This window comes from Pristiophorus japonicus, chromosome 6, assembly GCF_044704955.1.
Source record: "Pristiophorus japonicus isolate sPriJap1 chromosome 6, sPriJap1.hap1, whole genome shotgun sequence".
Taxonomy (NCBI): domain Eukaryota; kingdom Metazoa; phylum Chordata; class Chondrichthyes; family Pristiophoridae; genus Pristiophorus; species Pristiophorus japonicus.
In genome coordinates, this window is record NC_091982.1 from 33,091,650 (window position 1) to 33,108,173 (window position 16,524).

Genomic DNA, 16,524 nt, shown 5'->3' on the forward strand with positions numbered 1-16,524 from the left:
TGTATGTGGGTGGCTAGTGAGATGGGGAAGTGATTATGTAGATAGAGAGGGATGGGTGGAGGTGCAATCATAGAATGGTTACAGCACGGAAAAAGAGCACCTCAGTTCGTCTCACTCCCCCGTGCTTTCCCATATCCCTGCAAGTTTTTTTTACTTTCAGGTACTTATTTTGAATGCAGTGATTGAGTCTGCATCCACCATCCTTTCAGGCAGTGCATTCCAGATCCTAACCATTCGCTGTTGTTTTTTGAATCTCCTTTGGTTCCTTTGGCCAATCACCTTAAATCTGTGTCCTCCTGGATCTTGACCCTTCTGCCAATGAGAACAGTTTCTCTCTTTCTACTCTATCTAGACCCCTCATGATTTTGAACCCCTCTATCAAATCTCCTCATCTTCTCTGCTCTAAGGAGAACAACCCCAGCTTCTCCAGTCTACCCACGTAACTGTGATGTACCTCATAAGAACATATGAAATAGGACCAGGAGTAGGCCATACAACCCCTCAAGCCTGCTCCGCCATTCAATAAGATCATGGCTGATCTGATCATGGACTCCGCTCTGCTTCCCTGCCCATTCCCCGTAACCCCTTATCCCCTTATCGTTTAAGAAACTGTCTATTTCTGTCTTAAATTTATTCGATGTCCCAGCTTCCACAGCTCTCTGAGGCAGCGAATTCCACAGATATACAACCCTCAGAGAAGAAATGTTTCCTCATCTCTGGTTTAAATGGGCGACCCCTTATTCTAAGATCATGCCCTCTAGTTCCCCCCCATCAGTGGAAACATCCTCTCTGCATCCACCTTGTCAAGCCTCCTCATAATCTTATACGTTTCGATAAGATCACCTCTCATTCTTCTGAATTCCAATGAGTAGAGGCCCAACCTACTCAACCTTTCCTCATAAGTCAACCCCCTCATCCCCAGAATCAACCTAGTGAACCTTCTCTGAACTGCCTCCAAAGCAAGTATATCCTTTCGTAAATATGGAAACCAAAACTGTACGCAGTATTCCAGGTGTGGCCTCACCAATACCTTGTATAGCTGTAGCAAGACTTCCCTGCTTTTATACTCCATCCCCTTTGCAATAAAGGCCAAGATACCATTGGCCTTCCTGATCACTTGCTGTACCTGTATACTATCCTTTTGTATTTCATGCACAAGTACCCCCAGGTCCCGCTGTACTGCAGCACTTTGCAAACTTTCTCCATTTAAATGATAACTTGCTTTTTGACTTTTTCTGCCAAAGTGCATGACCTCGCACTTTCCAACATTATACTCCATCTGCCAAATTTTTGCCCACTCACTTAACTGTCTGTCCTTTTCCAAATTTTTTGTATCCTCCTCGCACATTGCTTTTCCTCCCATCTTTGTATCATCAGCAAACTTGGCTACGTTACACTCAGTCCCTTCTTCCAAGTCGTTAATATAGATTGTAAATAGTTGGGGTCCCAGCACTGATCCCTGCGGCACCCCACTAGTTACTGGTTGCCATCCAGAGAATGAACCATTTATCCTGACTTTGTTTTCTGTTAGTTAGCCAATCCTCTATCCATGCTAATATATTGCCCCCAATCATTCTCGTAAATCTTTGCTGCACCCTCTCTAAGGCCTTCACATCCTTCCTAAAGTCTGGTGCCCAGAATTGGACACACTACTCCAGTTGAGGCCGAACCAGTGTTTTATACAGGTTCATCATAATTTCCAGGCTTTTGTACTCTGTCTCTATTTATGAAGCCCAGGATCCCGTAAGCTTTTTTTTAACCGTTTTCTCAACCTGCCCTGCCACCTTCAACGATTTGTGCTCATAAAGACCCAGGTCTCTCTGTTCATGCATCCCCTTTAGGATTGTACCCTTTAGTTTATATTTCCTCTCTCATTTTGCTATCACTTCGCACTTTTTTATGTTAAATTTCATCAGCCACGTGTCTGCCCATTCCACCAGCCTGTCTGTCCTCTTGAAGTCTATCACTATCCTCCTCACTGTTCACTATGCTTCCAAGTTTTGTGTCATCTGCAAATTTTGAAATTGTGCCCTGTACACCCATATCCAAGTCATTAATATATATCGAACAAAGCAGAGGTCAGAGTACAGGTACCGACCCCTGGGGAACACCACTGTATACTTTCCTCCAGTCTGAAAAATAACTGTTCACCACTACTCTGTTTCCTGTCGCTTAGCCAATTTCGTATTCATGCTGCCACTGTCCCTTTTATTCCATGGGCTTCAACTTTGCTGGCTAGCCTGTTATGTGGCACTTTGTCGAACGCCATTTGGAAATCCATGTACACCACGTTAACCGCATTGCCCTCGGAGGAAATGTATTTGCATGGATCGAGAATTGGCTGGCTAACAGAAAGCAGAGAGTCGGCATAAATGGGTCCTTTTCGGGTTGGAAATCGGTGGTTAGTGCTGTGCCACAGGGATCGGTGCTGGGACCACAACTGTTTACAATATACATAGATGACCTGGAAGAGGGGACAGAGTGTAGTGTAACAAAATTTGCAGATGACACAAAGATTAGTGGGAAAGCGGGTTGTGGGGAGGACACAGAGGCTGCAAAGAGATTCAGATAGGTTAAGCGAATGGGCTAAGGTTTGGCAGATGGAATACAATGTTGGAAAATGTGAGGTCATCCACCTTGGAAAAAAAAGCAGTAAAAGGGAATACTATTTGAATGGGGAGAAATTACAACATGCTGTGGTGCAGAGGGACGTGGGGGTCCTTGTGCATGAATCCCAAAAAGTTAGTTTGCAGGTGCAGCAGGTAATCAGGAAGGCGAATGGAATGTTGGCCTTCATTGCAAGAGGGATGGAGTATAAAAGCAGGGAGGTCCTTCTGCAACTGTACAGGGTATTGGTGAGGCCGCACCTAGAGTACTGCGTGCAGTTTTGGTCACCTTACTTAAGGAAGGATATACTAGCTTTGGAGGGGGTACAGAGACGATTCATTAGGCTGATTCCGGAGATGAGGGGGTTACCTTATGATGATGATAGATTGAGTAGACTGGGTCTCCACGGCCAGATCAGCCATGATCTTGTTGAATGGCGGAGCGGGCTCGATGGCCTACTTCTGTTCTTAATTCTTATGTTCTTATGTATCACCCTCTCTTACCTCAGCAAAAAACTTGATCAAATTGGTTAAATACGATTTGCCTTTAACAAATTTGTGCTGGCTTTTCATAATTAATCCACACTTGTCCAAGCGACTATTAATTTTGCCCCTGATTATTATTTCTAAAAGCTTCCCCAGTACCGAGGTTAAACTGATCGGCCTATAGTTGCTCTTTTTTTTTATATACCCTTTTTTTTGAACAAGGCTGTAACATTTGCAATTCTCCAGTTCTCTGGCACCATCCCAGTTTCTAAGGTAAGTTGTTGAGTAAGGATGTGCAGGAGTAGGGTAGGGAAGGCAGAGTGATGGGGATGTGATGAGTGTGGCTTTGCAGTAACGTTTCGTGATCTACTGAGATCATTGAAAGGTTTGCGCCACTGCAGCCCCATCCTCCTGACGACATCCCAACTTGTGTCTTTCTGTGCAATGTGCAACCAGACTATTGATCTCCTGGGGAGGTCTCCTCTCGGGGAAAAGAGCCTCATTGTGTCCTGTGACTACCTCCATAGGCATATGGAGGAAGTCATGGGAGAGCCTGGGTGCAACCGTGCATTTTTGTGCAGTGCTTGTCTGTGTTTGCAGCACCTCAATGCTGTAGAACACTGAGCACAAATATCAAAATAAATTTGCGCATGGTCCCTTTAAGGAAACCGGCTGATGACGCGCCATCAAAAATGACATCATCAGACCCACTTTCTTCAATTGGCTGGCAAACACGCTGGGCGGGTTTAACAAGCCGCATGAGGGGAAAATCATTTCAGATGGCAGGCTGGAGCCAGCAGCGAGGCCAGGACCTGCCACTGACGTCACCTGCTATGGACCCATCGAGGTTCATAAAATCCAACCCCTGGCCTCCGCATCAGCCTGTCCCCACTGCTCCAACCTTCTACATCTCATTTTTATTTTTCTTGTGAGACAGCCTCGTTCCCAGCCTGCATTGTCGCACACAACAGACCAAGGAATATATATGATATCTCTCTTCTCTCTCCCCCCTCCCCATAGTCTATAGTCAACCCATCATCCCGTTTTCACCCATGCTATTTATATTTGATAAAATCTATACGAGTATATATGTATACAATTGCATAATTGTATTTTTCTCATGCTCATCTATTTTAATTATGATAATTGAGGCTCACTGATTTATTTCTCGAACCTTGTAGAGTGAGCAACACACATTTGTGTAACTACAGCATTTTATGCACAGATTTATTTATTTATATATATATTACTGTGGGCTGGGCAATAAATGTCAGCCTTGCCAATCTCAAAATTGAAATTTTTAAAAAGTGCCAAAGACTGCAGAGAGGTTAAAGACCTTTGGGGGAATGGACCTGTTTTTGCACAATGAAAGCTGCCATAATTACCCGGCCTATATGTGACTCTGCTCCTGTAGTTGATTTTTAACTGCTACCTGAAGTGGCAAGCCTTTCTTGTTGTATCCAAGGCAACTAGGGATGGATAATAAATGTGATCGATGCTCATATCCCGAGAACAAATTTTTAAAAAACACTTATTTATCTTTATCGGGCTGTGGTTGACGAGGATTTATTCAGGTATTCCATTGTTTTTTTGTCTTTGATTAACATTCTGGAGTTCTACTTGTTTTCATTTAAAAATAATGACTCACTCCAATGATGGATGAGTTCATCCAATGTGTAGCTGAGGACATACAGACCAGATCTGATCCCAATCCTCTGCTGGGATAACTGATTTCCACTGGGGAAGGACCACTGCTGTTGGCCTCAGTCCAACAGGATGAAGGAAACAAAATCAATCAAGGTTCCTACTCTGATTGCTAGCAAACAACTCTGATTTGATGTGAGTGTGTCTGAAGGTTAGGTAAGAATGACAGTAGGCTTGGCTATAATACTTTATTGTGGTCAAATACCCTGCTGGCAGTCGCTATTGAAGCTCACATATGAATAACAACCATTTGAGAGAGGTACCAGAGAGCGACTGTTGCCTGTAAAACCGTACCCCAGCAAGGTGGTGCCTTCAGCACGGAAGAGGAGAAAATTTGTGAGGGGGAAGGAACAGTGTTACTGCACTGAGTTCAGAGTCTTACTATCAAAATGCTGGTCATGGCACAGGGATGCTCCATTGTGTGATCCAACACAACAGGGATGATCCAACACAACTTTAATTCCCCTCCCCTGTTGAACTGCTGATCCTAGCTCTGCTGCAACATTCCCTGATCTTTGCTGGGGAAATTGGATGGAGAGGCTCATGCATTTCTTGGATGATTTCAAGAATGATAGTGGCAAGTGCCTGGCAAGAAGTTGCCTGTTCCCTCTTGCATAGAAGATCTAAGTCCCTGGGGAAATTTGCACAGGGAGTCATTATCTCAGTGAATGGTGGAAGGTCTTGCAGGCCAGGACCGGGCTGTTGCACGCTGCTGCCTCTAATGCCCCGGAAATCAGCGCGGTCCCGGCCTGCAAGACCATCAGCAGGCCGGGGCCATTAGAGGGAGCAGTGTGTGCTGCTGCAGGAGGGCGATTGCTGATTGCAGTGCGGGCAGGTACAGCAGGAGTCTCGAGGTCGGGGTGCAGGAGCAGCGAGAGTTCGTAGAGGGATGTGATCAGGGCCCAGGAGAGGTGTGAGTTCGGGGCCCAGGAGAGGCGAGGGCCCAGGGGCAGCACGGGCCAGCCCACACTGCGATATGTGTGTGCACTAGGTCCGTGCAGCAGAGCTGGTCTCCAGTCGTCGGTTAACCCATGCCACTGGATCAAGACCAAGCTCTGTCAAGTCAGTGTGGTGGCTGGTGTGCAACGGCCACCACACGTTTTATTTTTTTAAAAATCCAGCACAGGCATCTTCCTCCCTTCAACATATAGTTTGGGACCTGGAATATTGGGTCCTTTATTGAAACACCTGTGAACTCATCCCTTTTGGGCGTGGAAGCAAGTCATCCTTGATAAGAGGGACCGCCGATGATGAATGGTGGAACAGGTGCGAGGGGCTAAATGGCCTTCGAGTTCCTACGAGTGGGTGGAAAAGAACCTGTATGTGTTTTAAGGAGATTTCCATCACTTATCTACTTGTGCTGAGGTCTAGTGCAAAGCTCCTACTGTTACTTTAACTGAGATCAGCAGAGACTTGGGATTCCGGGCTCTCTGTTTTTGCCGAGGTTAATCACAAAGACAAAAGCAAATCTGGCCATGGTGTAGAAAGATCAGGTCAGAAACTTTCTTCAAATAAGAAGCTAGGAGGTATAATTCCTGCCATCACTAATTTTAATGTTAAAATATCTGTGTCTGGAACTTTGTTCCTGGCTTAAAATTCACACTAATATTTTCACACATTCCCACTTCAAATTGTTTTTCCTAAATGCATAAAATACATTTTAAGCCAAGATTCGTCAGTCAGAGTTCAGGCATGAAATAACCGAACGAAAGTACTATTTCTTGACCTCTTCTTACTCAGAAGCTCTTGCTTTTAACTCGCTCAGCAACTACAAAATGTTAGCAGTATGTGGGTATTTATGGTAGCACACATTTTTAAATGTTTTGAGTGTTAAAAGTAGGATTCACAATGCAGCATTTTGTACTTTTGTATGTGCCCAGGTATATATTCTGTGCTGGTTGCCCTAATGGCTGGAAAAGCAGAAGTGAGGTATAACCCAGCTATCATAAAGCCCCCAGACATTGCTGAGTTGATAAAGGAGCTGGGGTTTGGCGCCTCTGTGCTGGAGGACCACGATGGAATAGATGGTCACTTGGAACTTGTTGTGAGTATTCCATTCAAATATTGTTCACAGTATCAAGTGAAGGAATCCCAACCACCCAAAGATTCCACAGTGAGATACATGGCTACTGCCAACCCTGACCTGTTAGATGTTTAGAAATACTTTTTATGGCCAGAGTCCCTGGTAAAACATTAGGGTTAAGGGAGCCATTATGTTATGCCTCACTTGAGTAATTGAACTTGCAGGCGATCAATGGGCCAAATGTTCTGGAGAAATCAGATATGAATTGTTGTACTTTTCTGTGTCTACCAGCAGAGGCAAGGTCACTTTCCACCACCTTCCCCGATGGAGCAAGATAACTCTTGTAGTAAATGATTACGGTGGGTTACTGACAGTGGTCCAGTGATGTTATCTTTTAAAAATTCGTTCATGGGATGTGGGTGTCACTGGCAAAGCCAGCATTTATTGCCCATCCCCAGTTACCCTTGAGAAGGTGGTGGTGAGCCGCCTTGAACCGCTGCGTCCATGTGGGGCCTTCTTTGTAACGGTTTTGTATAACAGTGACCACTTCAGAGGTTAGTTAAGAGTCGACCACATTGCTGTGGGTCTGGAGTCACACATATGCCAGACCAGGTAAGGACGGCAGATTTCCCTCCCTAAAGGACATTAGTGAACTAGTTGGGTTTTTACAACAATGCGATAGTTTCATGGGTCACCATTACTGATGCTGTACTAGCTTTTTATTCCAGATTTATTTAATCAACTGAATTTAAATTCCCCAACTATCATGGTGGGATTTGAACTTGTCTCTGTGTCATTAGTCCAGACCTCTGGATTACTCGTCCAGTAACATAGCCCATACCCATAACTATGCTACCATGCCCATACATCTAGAATGGCATGTGTGAGTTATGAAGAAAACGTACTTTAACTTTCACAGCTAAATGGTTAACAAGTGGTGTTTAGTCACGTATTTCTTTAATTTTAACTTAGGTGCAAGGGATGACTTGTGCCTCATGTGTTCATAATATTGAATCAACACTCATGAAAACCAAAGGTATATTGTATACATCAGTAGCTCTTGCGACCAATAAAGCACACATCAAATTTGATCCAGAGTGCATTGGACCTCGTGATGTCATCAAATGCATTGAGGTGAGTTTTAATTTTTTTTAAATATTTTGTGTGTTAAACTATGACAATTTGTAGGTGCTTTATAAATATATTATAGCAATGTTTCGTAATGTAACGTGGTAATGCTTGAACATGCCGTGTCATGGATTGGAAAGTTCCAAATTGTGTGCCAACTTGCTTTGGTTACCAGTGCCTCCCATTGTTTAGGCATGGTGAGCTGTGAGTCCGTTAACACTCAATGTCGATTCCTGCTTCCTACTTGGAAAGTTCTATCCACCTCTGGAGTTGCCTGAGGACTGGGTAATGGTGATTGTATTTAACTTGACTGCATATGGCGCAGACACAACTGGCTTAAGTACATGATGCGTGATGAGCATCAAATCAACAAATATTTGGTGTGTATTCTGTGTTACATTGTGGACACCTTAAACGTCCACACCTTCTACCACCAGCGGACCGTGGCTGCAGTGTCTTCTATACAAGATGCACTGCAGCAACTCACCAAGGCTTCTTCGACAGCACCGCCCAAACCCTTGAACTCCACCACCTACAAGTGCAGGGCAGCAGGTGCATCACCTCCAAGTCTCACACCATCCTAAATTGGATATATATCACTGTTCCTTCATCGTCGCTGGACCAAGATCCTGGAACTACCTACTTAACAGCACTTCACTCCAGTGCCTTCATTACATGGACTGCAGAGGTTCAAGAAGGAGACTTCACCAGGATTGGCAATAAATGCTGGCCTTGCCGGTGACACACACATGAATAATATGAATGAATTCAAATTCTTTACCCAGTTAAGCCTAACCCACTGTGTAAAAGCAGTTGAATGATTTTGTCAAGATGGTGAAAGGAACAAATAGCATTCTGTAAGAGTCCTGAATCTTAATTTGTTTGTTTAGGATCTAGGCTTTGAGGCTTCCTTAGTCAAAAAAGATCGCTCTGCTAGCCACCTGGATCACAGAGAAGAAATTGGACGGTAAGTTTCATGTTTGAAGTTAACTTCCAAATAATCAAACATGATTTGTAAATGTTAAAATTGATTTTGAAAGAGTGAATAAGTAACATATTGGATAATGGCGTTTACGACACGCTCCTACACACTGAAGCCTTGTATACAAATTTCCTACCTTCTTTTCTGGTCACTTTTTGTTATAGATCGCATTGTGTCATGGTGGACAGTAATGGGAGGCAACTCCCACTTGTGTACAATGATTAGACTCCAAGCCATATACATTTTTATTTTACTGGATGATTCAAGGAATCTTATAGCTTCTAAATGGTGTAATTGTTGGATCTGCTCCATTGTCTACCAGTACCATTTCATTCATCCATCGTTTTCAGCACAAAAGGAAGCCATTCAGCTCATTGCATTTGTGCCAGCTCTTGTGTAATCTGAAACTAATCCTGTTGCCTCCATATCTTTCCATTGCCATTTATCTTCCTTTGTTTCAAATATTTATCTAATTTTCCTTTGAAAAATGCAATCGTTTCCACCTCAATTACTGTGACAAAGCAGTCGATGTTCCTACAACCCACTGTGTAAAGAAATTTCCTCTAACCTTTCACTCACGCTTGATGGCTTTAAATTGTTTCCCCCAGTCATTGATTCCCTCTTGTTGTTTTCCTAACAAGAGAAAATAGACTTTCCCTAATCAATTTCTTAAAACTTTATAATTTTAAAAACCTTTTCTAAATCTCCCCTTGGCTTTCTCTGCTCCGAGAGCTATCCTACAATGGTTACAGCACGGAAGAAGTCTGTCGAGCCCGTGCCGACAATCTCCAGTCTCTCTTCCTATCTATAGTTTTCCATCTCGAGTGAAGAATGTTATTGTTATGTTCAACATTTGACTAGGAATGAAGATTCATCGAGACTTAAGAATTGCTTTTTGTGAAGGAGGAAAACTGAGTTTTTTTCAAGCACATCCCAGCAGATAGTTACTAATGCAGATGTGGGAGTTCTGTTTGAGGTCATAATGTCAATGTGTGTAAAAAGGTTAAAGGTGTAGCCATCAAACGAAAGAGATGATGGCTGTTAAACTTGCGAGAGAAACAAATACAAATGTGAAATACGTGGATGCTGGAAATCTGAACTAAAAATAGAGTGCTGGAAATACTCAGCAGGTCAGGCAGCATCTGTGGAGAGAGAAACAGATTTAACGTTTCAGGCCGAACACCCTTTGTCAGAAGAGCATGGTTTGCGATCATACCAATCTTAGCCAGTTCTGATGAAGGATCATCGATCTGAAACATTAACTCTGTTTCTCTCTCTGCGGATGCTGCCTGACATGCTGAGTATTTCCAGCATTTTCTGTTTTTATTGCGAGAGAAACTGTCTGAACAATCGCAAGTGGTCAGGTGTCATGCAGGTTACAAGGGGTTAAATACATAACATCATCCTTGTTTACAAATCCCTCCATGGCCTTGCCCCTCCCTAACACTCTCATCTCCTTCAGCCTCACAACCCCCCACCCCCCGAGGTGTCTGCGCTCCTCACATTCTGCCATCTTGAGCATCCCTGATTATAACTGCTCAACCATCGGTAACTGTGCCTTCAGCTACCTAGGCTCCAAGCTCTGGAACTCTCTCTCCCTAAACCCCTCTGCCTCGCCACCTCTCTTTCCTCCTTTAAAATGCTCTTTAAAACCTTGGTCATCTGCTATAATTTCTTCTGTGGCTTGGTGGCAAATTTATTTGTTTTGTTTTATAACACTCCTGTGAAGCGCCTTGGGATGTTTTACTACATTAAAGGTGCTATATAAATACAAGTTGTTGTTGAAAGCTATTGTGACCTCGTTACAAAGTTGAAAGGACAGTGTCACCCAATTCAACACTTAATCTTTTTTTAAAGACTACATATATTTTAACCTGTTAAGATTTGCTAGCGATTAAAGGGATTTTATTGTGATTTGTTCTCAGCTGGAGGAGATCCTTCCTGGTCAGTCTATTTTTTTGCATTCCTGTGATGATCATGATGATTTACATGATAGTTGCAGATCATGCATTCTACAGGAACCATCAGAATGGCACATCTACTAATGAGCTTGAAAAGTATCACGCCTCAATGTTTCTGGAGCGCCAGCTCCTTCCTGGGCTGTCCATTATGAATTTGCTGTCCTTCATACTCTGTGTTCCAGTTCAGGTACGTACCGTTGTATTGACACGGATGTGCTGAACATAATCTTTCTTCTGTATCTGGATACAAGAATACATAAAGGGGCCATAAGCCTTAAGTGCTGTTGTGGATTTGTGATTCGACCATTAGCAGTTGGCTAATTAAAATACAGATATTTATAAAAGTTTTTTTCCTCTCCTTGTTCTGAAGTTGTTGATTCCTTGCTGATGTGTCGTTCCATTCTCCAGTAGTCATTCTTCATGTGTAAGCCTGGACACTGAGCATGGACAGGCTGTTAAACCAACATATCACAGACCAGCCTGAAATAAAGAGCGAAAATGCTGAAAATACTCTGCAAGTCTGGCAGCATCCGTAGAGAGAAACCAAGTTAACTTTTCAGTTTGATGACGTTTTGTCAGAACTGGAAAAAGTTAAGAGATGTAACTGTTAAGAGATGTACAGAGAACATAAGAACATAAGAATTAGGAACAGGAGTAGGCCATTTAGCCCCTCGAGCCTGCTCCGCCATTCAACAAGATCATGGCTGATCTGGCCGTGGACTCAGCTCCACTTACCCACCCGCTCCCCGTAACCCTTAATTCCCTTGTTGGTTAAAAATCTATCTATCTGTGATTTGAATACATTCAATGAGCTAGCTTCAACTGCTTCCTTGGACAGAGAATTCCATAGATTCACAACCCTCTGGGAGAAGAAATTCCTTCTCAACTGGGTTTTAAATTGGCTCCCCTGTATTTTGAGGCTGTGCCCCCTAGTTCTAGTCTCCCAGACCAGTGGAAACAACCTCTCTGCCTCTATCTTGTCTATCCCTTCCATTATTTTAAATGTTTCTATAAGATCACCCCTCATCCTTCTGAACTCCAACGAGTAAAGACCCAGTCTACTCAATCTATCATCATAAGGTAACCCCCTCATCTCCGGAATAAGCCGAGTGAATTGTCTCTGTACCCCCTCCAAAGCTAGTATATCCTTAAGAAAGGTGACTAAAACTGCACGCAGTACTCCAGGTACGGCCTCACCAATGCCCTACAAAGTTGCAGCAGGACCTCCCTGCTTTTGTACTCCATCCCTCTCTCAATGAAGGCCAACATTCCATTCGCCTTCCTGATTACCTGCTGTACCTGCAAACTAACCTTTTGGGATTCATGCACAAGGACCCCCCAGGTCCCTCAGCACCGCAGCATGTTGTAATTTCTCCCCATTCAAATAATGTTCCTTTTTACTGTTTTTTTTTTCCCCAAGGTGGATGACCTCACATTTTCCGACATTGTATTCCATCTGCCAAACCTTAGCCCATTCGCTTAACCTATCCAAATCTCTTTGCAACCTCTATCCTCTACACAACCCGCTTTCCCACTAATCTTGTGTCATCTGCAAATTTTGTTACACTACACAATGTCCCCTCTTCCAGGTCATCTATGTATATTGTAAACAGTTGTGGTCCCAGCACCGATCCCTGTGGCACACCACTAACCACCGATTTCCAACCCGAAAAGGACCCATTTATCCCGAGTCTCTGCTTCCTGTTAGCCAGCCAATTCTCTATCCATGCTAATACATTTCCTCTGACTCCGCGAACCTTTATCTTCTGCAGGGGCAGGGAAAGGAGGGAGGTGAAGAAAGAACAAAAGAGAAGGGGTGGAAGGCAGGAGTGATTAAATGTCGAAAGGGATGACGGTGCAAGGCAAAAGGGGGTGGTAATGGGACAAGCAAAGAAATAAAAGATGGGATCTAACGGAGCTATAAGTGGCAACAGCATAAACTTTAGCAGCACCTGCTGTCTGGGAAAAAATGGCTATGATCTTAAATTGTTGAACTCCATGTTGAGTCCAGAAGATTGTAAAGCCTGAGCCTGCTCCTGTCCCCACACACATGCTTTCCAGCAGGGTCACTGAATCGTAAGCCCCCGCTCTTCCCAGTCCGGGGATGCTGAGGCCCGTTGTAAAACTCCCTACCACTGTCCCATTTGAAATATCTAACTCTGCACAGAATAAGGATTAAACCTCAATTTGTCAGTTACACTTGCCACTGAGCCATCAGGAAGTCCTGTAAAAGATTTTACAAATAAAAATGATCAATCGTAATGAGAATAGAGAATTGTTTCCTTTCGACATTCACATTTTAAAAGTGATCTGCCTGTGCAGACTGCAACTGTGCATTTCCACCCACTGACACCAAATTTTGGAAGTAGGCAGTTGGGATTCCTTAAAACAGTTACAGTGGGAGGGGATGAGCAATACTGTTGTGGTGTCCGCCGTGCCTTAGTGGTAGCATTCTTGCCTGTGAGTTAGAAGGTTGTCGGTTGAAGTGCCACTCCAGGGAGTGCTGCACTGTCGGAGGTGTTGGCCTTTGGATGAGACGTCAAATCGAGGCACCATCTGTTTTCTCAGGTGTACATACAAACTATCATGGTGCTCTTTTGAAAAAGAGCAGGGCAGTTCTCCTTGGTGTCCTGGTTAACATTTATCGCAACCAAAACCTAAAAACAGATTATCTGATCATTATCACATTGCTGTATGCAAATTGGCTGCCGTGTTTCCTACATTACAACAGTGACAACACTTTAAAAGTACTTAATGGCTGTAAAGCGCTTTGGGATGTCCCGAAGTTGTGAAAGGTGCTATATCAATGCAATGTGTCTTTGTTCTGCGGAGCTCATCATCATCATCCTCATCATCGTCGTCATAAGCAGTCCCTCGGAATCGTGAAGACTTTCTTCCACTCTGAAAATGATTCGTTAGGTGGCTGAACAGTCCAATATGAGAACCACAGTCCCTGTCACAGGTGGGATAGATAGATGTTGAGGGAAAGGGTATTTGGGACTGGTTTGCCGCACGCTCTTTCCACTGCCTGCGCTTGATTTCTGCATGCTCTCGCCGATGAGACTCGAGGTGCTCAGCGCCCTCCTGGATGCACTTCCTCCACTTAAGACGGTCTTTGATCAGGAACTCCCAGGTGTTAGTGGGGATGTTGCACTTTATCAGGGTGGCTGAGGGTGTCCTTGTAACGTTTCTTCTGCCCACCTTTGGCTCGTTTGCCGTGAAGGAGTTCCGAGTAGAGCGCTTGCGTTGGGAGTCTATTGTCTGGCATGCAAACAATGTGGCCTGCCCAGCGGAGCTAATCAAGTGTGGTCAGTGCTTCAATGCTGGGGATGTTGGCCTGGTCGAGGATACTAATGTTGGTGTGTCTGTCCTCCCAGGGGATTTGCAGGATCTTGCGGAGACATTGTTGGTGGTATTTCTCCAGCAACTTGAGGTGTCTACTTTACATGGTCCATGTCTCTGAGCCATCCAGGAGGGCGGGTATTACTACAGCCCTGTAAACCATGAGCTTGGTGGCAGATTTGAGGGCCTGGTCTTCAAACACTCTTCTTCAAGTGGCTGAAGGCTGTGGAGCTATGAAAGAGTTGTCATTCCCATCTACAAAATGGGAAAAGGCAAAACTGGATGAGGTATTCAGCTCCTTAAATCTGATCTAGCCATTACTTTCTCTGAAAAAACCCAGCACCTGTCTGAAGCAGCCATGGTTTCTTGCTATTGATAAGTAGTCCCTCAAGTTTTCAGTCATTTCTGCTGAGTGTGTCAGTCTTGGCATTTGGTATATTTAAGTGCAGCTGCACAATGCTGAATTTTGACATCTATAGTGACTGATTCTTTTATTGTTTACATTTACCACACTTTTGCTCTAAGCTGATTTTGATTGGCCGAGGTGCTAATGAAATGGGTGCTTTGCAAGGTGATTGCTGAGAATGTTATTTTGCCTTTTCAAATTGTCAAGATGTGCATTTTTAATCAGTGGTTCTTTCAGTTTGTAGGTGGATGGTACTTCTATATCCAAGCATACAAGGCACTCAAACACAAAGCTGCCAACATGGATGTGTTGATAGTCCTAGCTACAACTATTGCTTTCTTGTACTCCTGTGTCGTTCTGGCTATTGCTATGATGGAACAGGCCAAAGTGAACCCTATAACCTTCTTCGATACACCTCCGATGTTGTTTGTCTTCATTGGTTTGGGACGGTGGCTTGAGCACATAGCTAAGGTGAGGAAAGAAAAGACAAACTTGATTAATACTATGACTTCAATTTTTTTTATTCCTTGCCCATTTTCTTCCATTCTGTCCTATAAGGTGTTGATTCCAGCTTGGGTATGGGTCAACACCAGTACCTCATCCAAGTGACTAGCATTGATAAGTGAACTTTGACCATGAGTATAGACAAGCTCTTTGAATGGGGTGAAGTTATGGCTGAACCTGAAGCTGTCCTCTCCTCGAAAACCACATGCACACCGTTACCAAAGTTTGCTGATGACTTCCTGACCAATGTTTATTTCTCTCGGGTACTGAGACCAATTTCAGTGCTCGTGTCAGTACCACGGCTGAGATCAGACCACTCTGCTCAAATGTGGGACCTTCTCGTCCATATAGTTCCGCAATCCCCTTGGCCATCAAGGGAGTTTTGTGGCTTTATGGCATGCCCACATCCATCCCAACAGCTGGCTCAGATTGACCACCTGCAAATGTGCCTTGGGAGAATGCTGCTTATGGAAAGCACTTGGCTGTGAAGGTCTGCAGGCTATGATTGAAACAGTCGGGGTAAATGAATCTTCTCGATTTCTCAGTTTACCTTTGGGCATCAGACATGTTTACATCACAACTTTCACTCGGAAGATTAAATGGGCGGATCAGAGTCTTTGGTAATCAATTGTGCGTGGCCTGTGGAAGAAGGGGGTTTGATTGTCCAAATATCCTTTTCTCATTTCACAATTTGTGTTCTGAGTTACAGTATTTTAATTTTTCTGAAAATATTGAATCCCTGTCTGCTCCCTTTTCAAAATATATAAAGGCCTCTATCAACCTGATCCAGCTGCTGGGAGATGCAAGTATGGCCCAGAAATGGCACACCTTCTGACTCTGAGCAGATCATCTTGTGCAATGGCACGGCACATCTGTATCCCAGCAGCATTGTTGCTGTGCCGCCTACCCATAAAATTCTACTGTTTTTAATGTACATTCCCTTTTCAGTGTTGAGATCTAGCAAAATAGCCAATGGATGACTTAACAGTGCAATTATAATCAATCTACAGATGGATGCTAGTACAGTTCAGATCTATAATTAGATGCCACTTGCAGATTTAGTAAATGTCGCTTGGAATTTCAGCAAGAGTTGTATGGCGGGAGGTTGTCAGAATCCCGGAGAAGCTGCGTAAACAACGGTTTATGCTGTTTTGCCGGGCTTCTGCTGAAGTAACAGCAGGAAATCAGGAGTACCCTGCAGAAATTCAGGATTTCTATCTCTATTCCGTACAAAGAATGCTCATCCACCTAGGAACAGAAAGTCCAGAGAGCAAATTCTTTTCTTATTTTGATCATTTGAATACATTTTCTGTCAATATTTTGAGACATATTCATCAGACTTCAGCAGCTATATAAAATTATTTTGTAATTGCATAATTATG

General features: G+C 43.7%; 1 protein-coding gene across 1 annotated transcript in view; it reads left to right on the forward strand.

Moving 5' to 3' along the window:
• atp7a (ATPase copper transporting alpha) overlaps window positions 1–16,524 on the forward strand; it is a 91,692-nt gene that overhangs the window by 37,980 nt on the left and 37,188 nt on the right. The window contains exons 6-10 of the mRNA XM_070882740.1: window positions 6,677–6,840; window positions 7,792–7,953; window positions 8,838–8,914; window positions 10,855–11,077; window positions 14,876–15,109. Of these exons, the coding sequence (XP_070738841.1) occupies window positions 6,677–6,840; window positions 7,792–7,953; window positions 8,838–8,914; window positions 10,855–11,077; window positions 14,876–15,109 (860 nt within the window). The remainder of the gene's footprint in view (window positions 1–6,676; window positions 6,841–7,791; window positions 7,954–8,837; window positions 8,915–10,854; window positions 11,078–14,875; window positions 15,110–16,524) is intronic.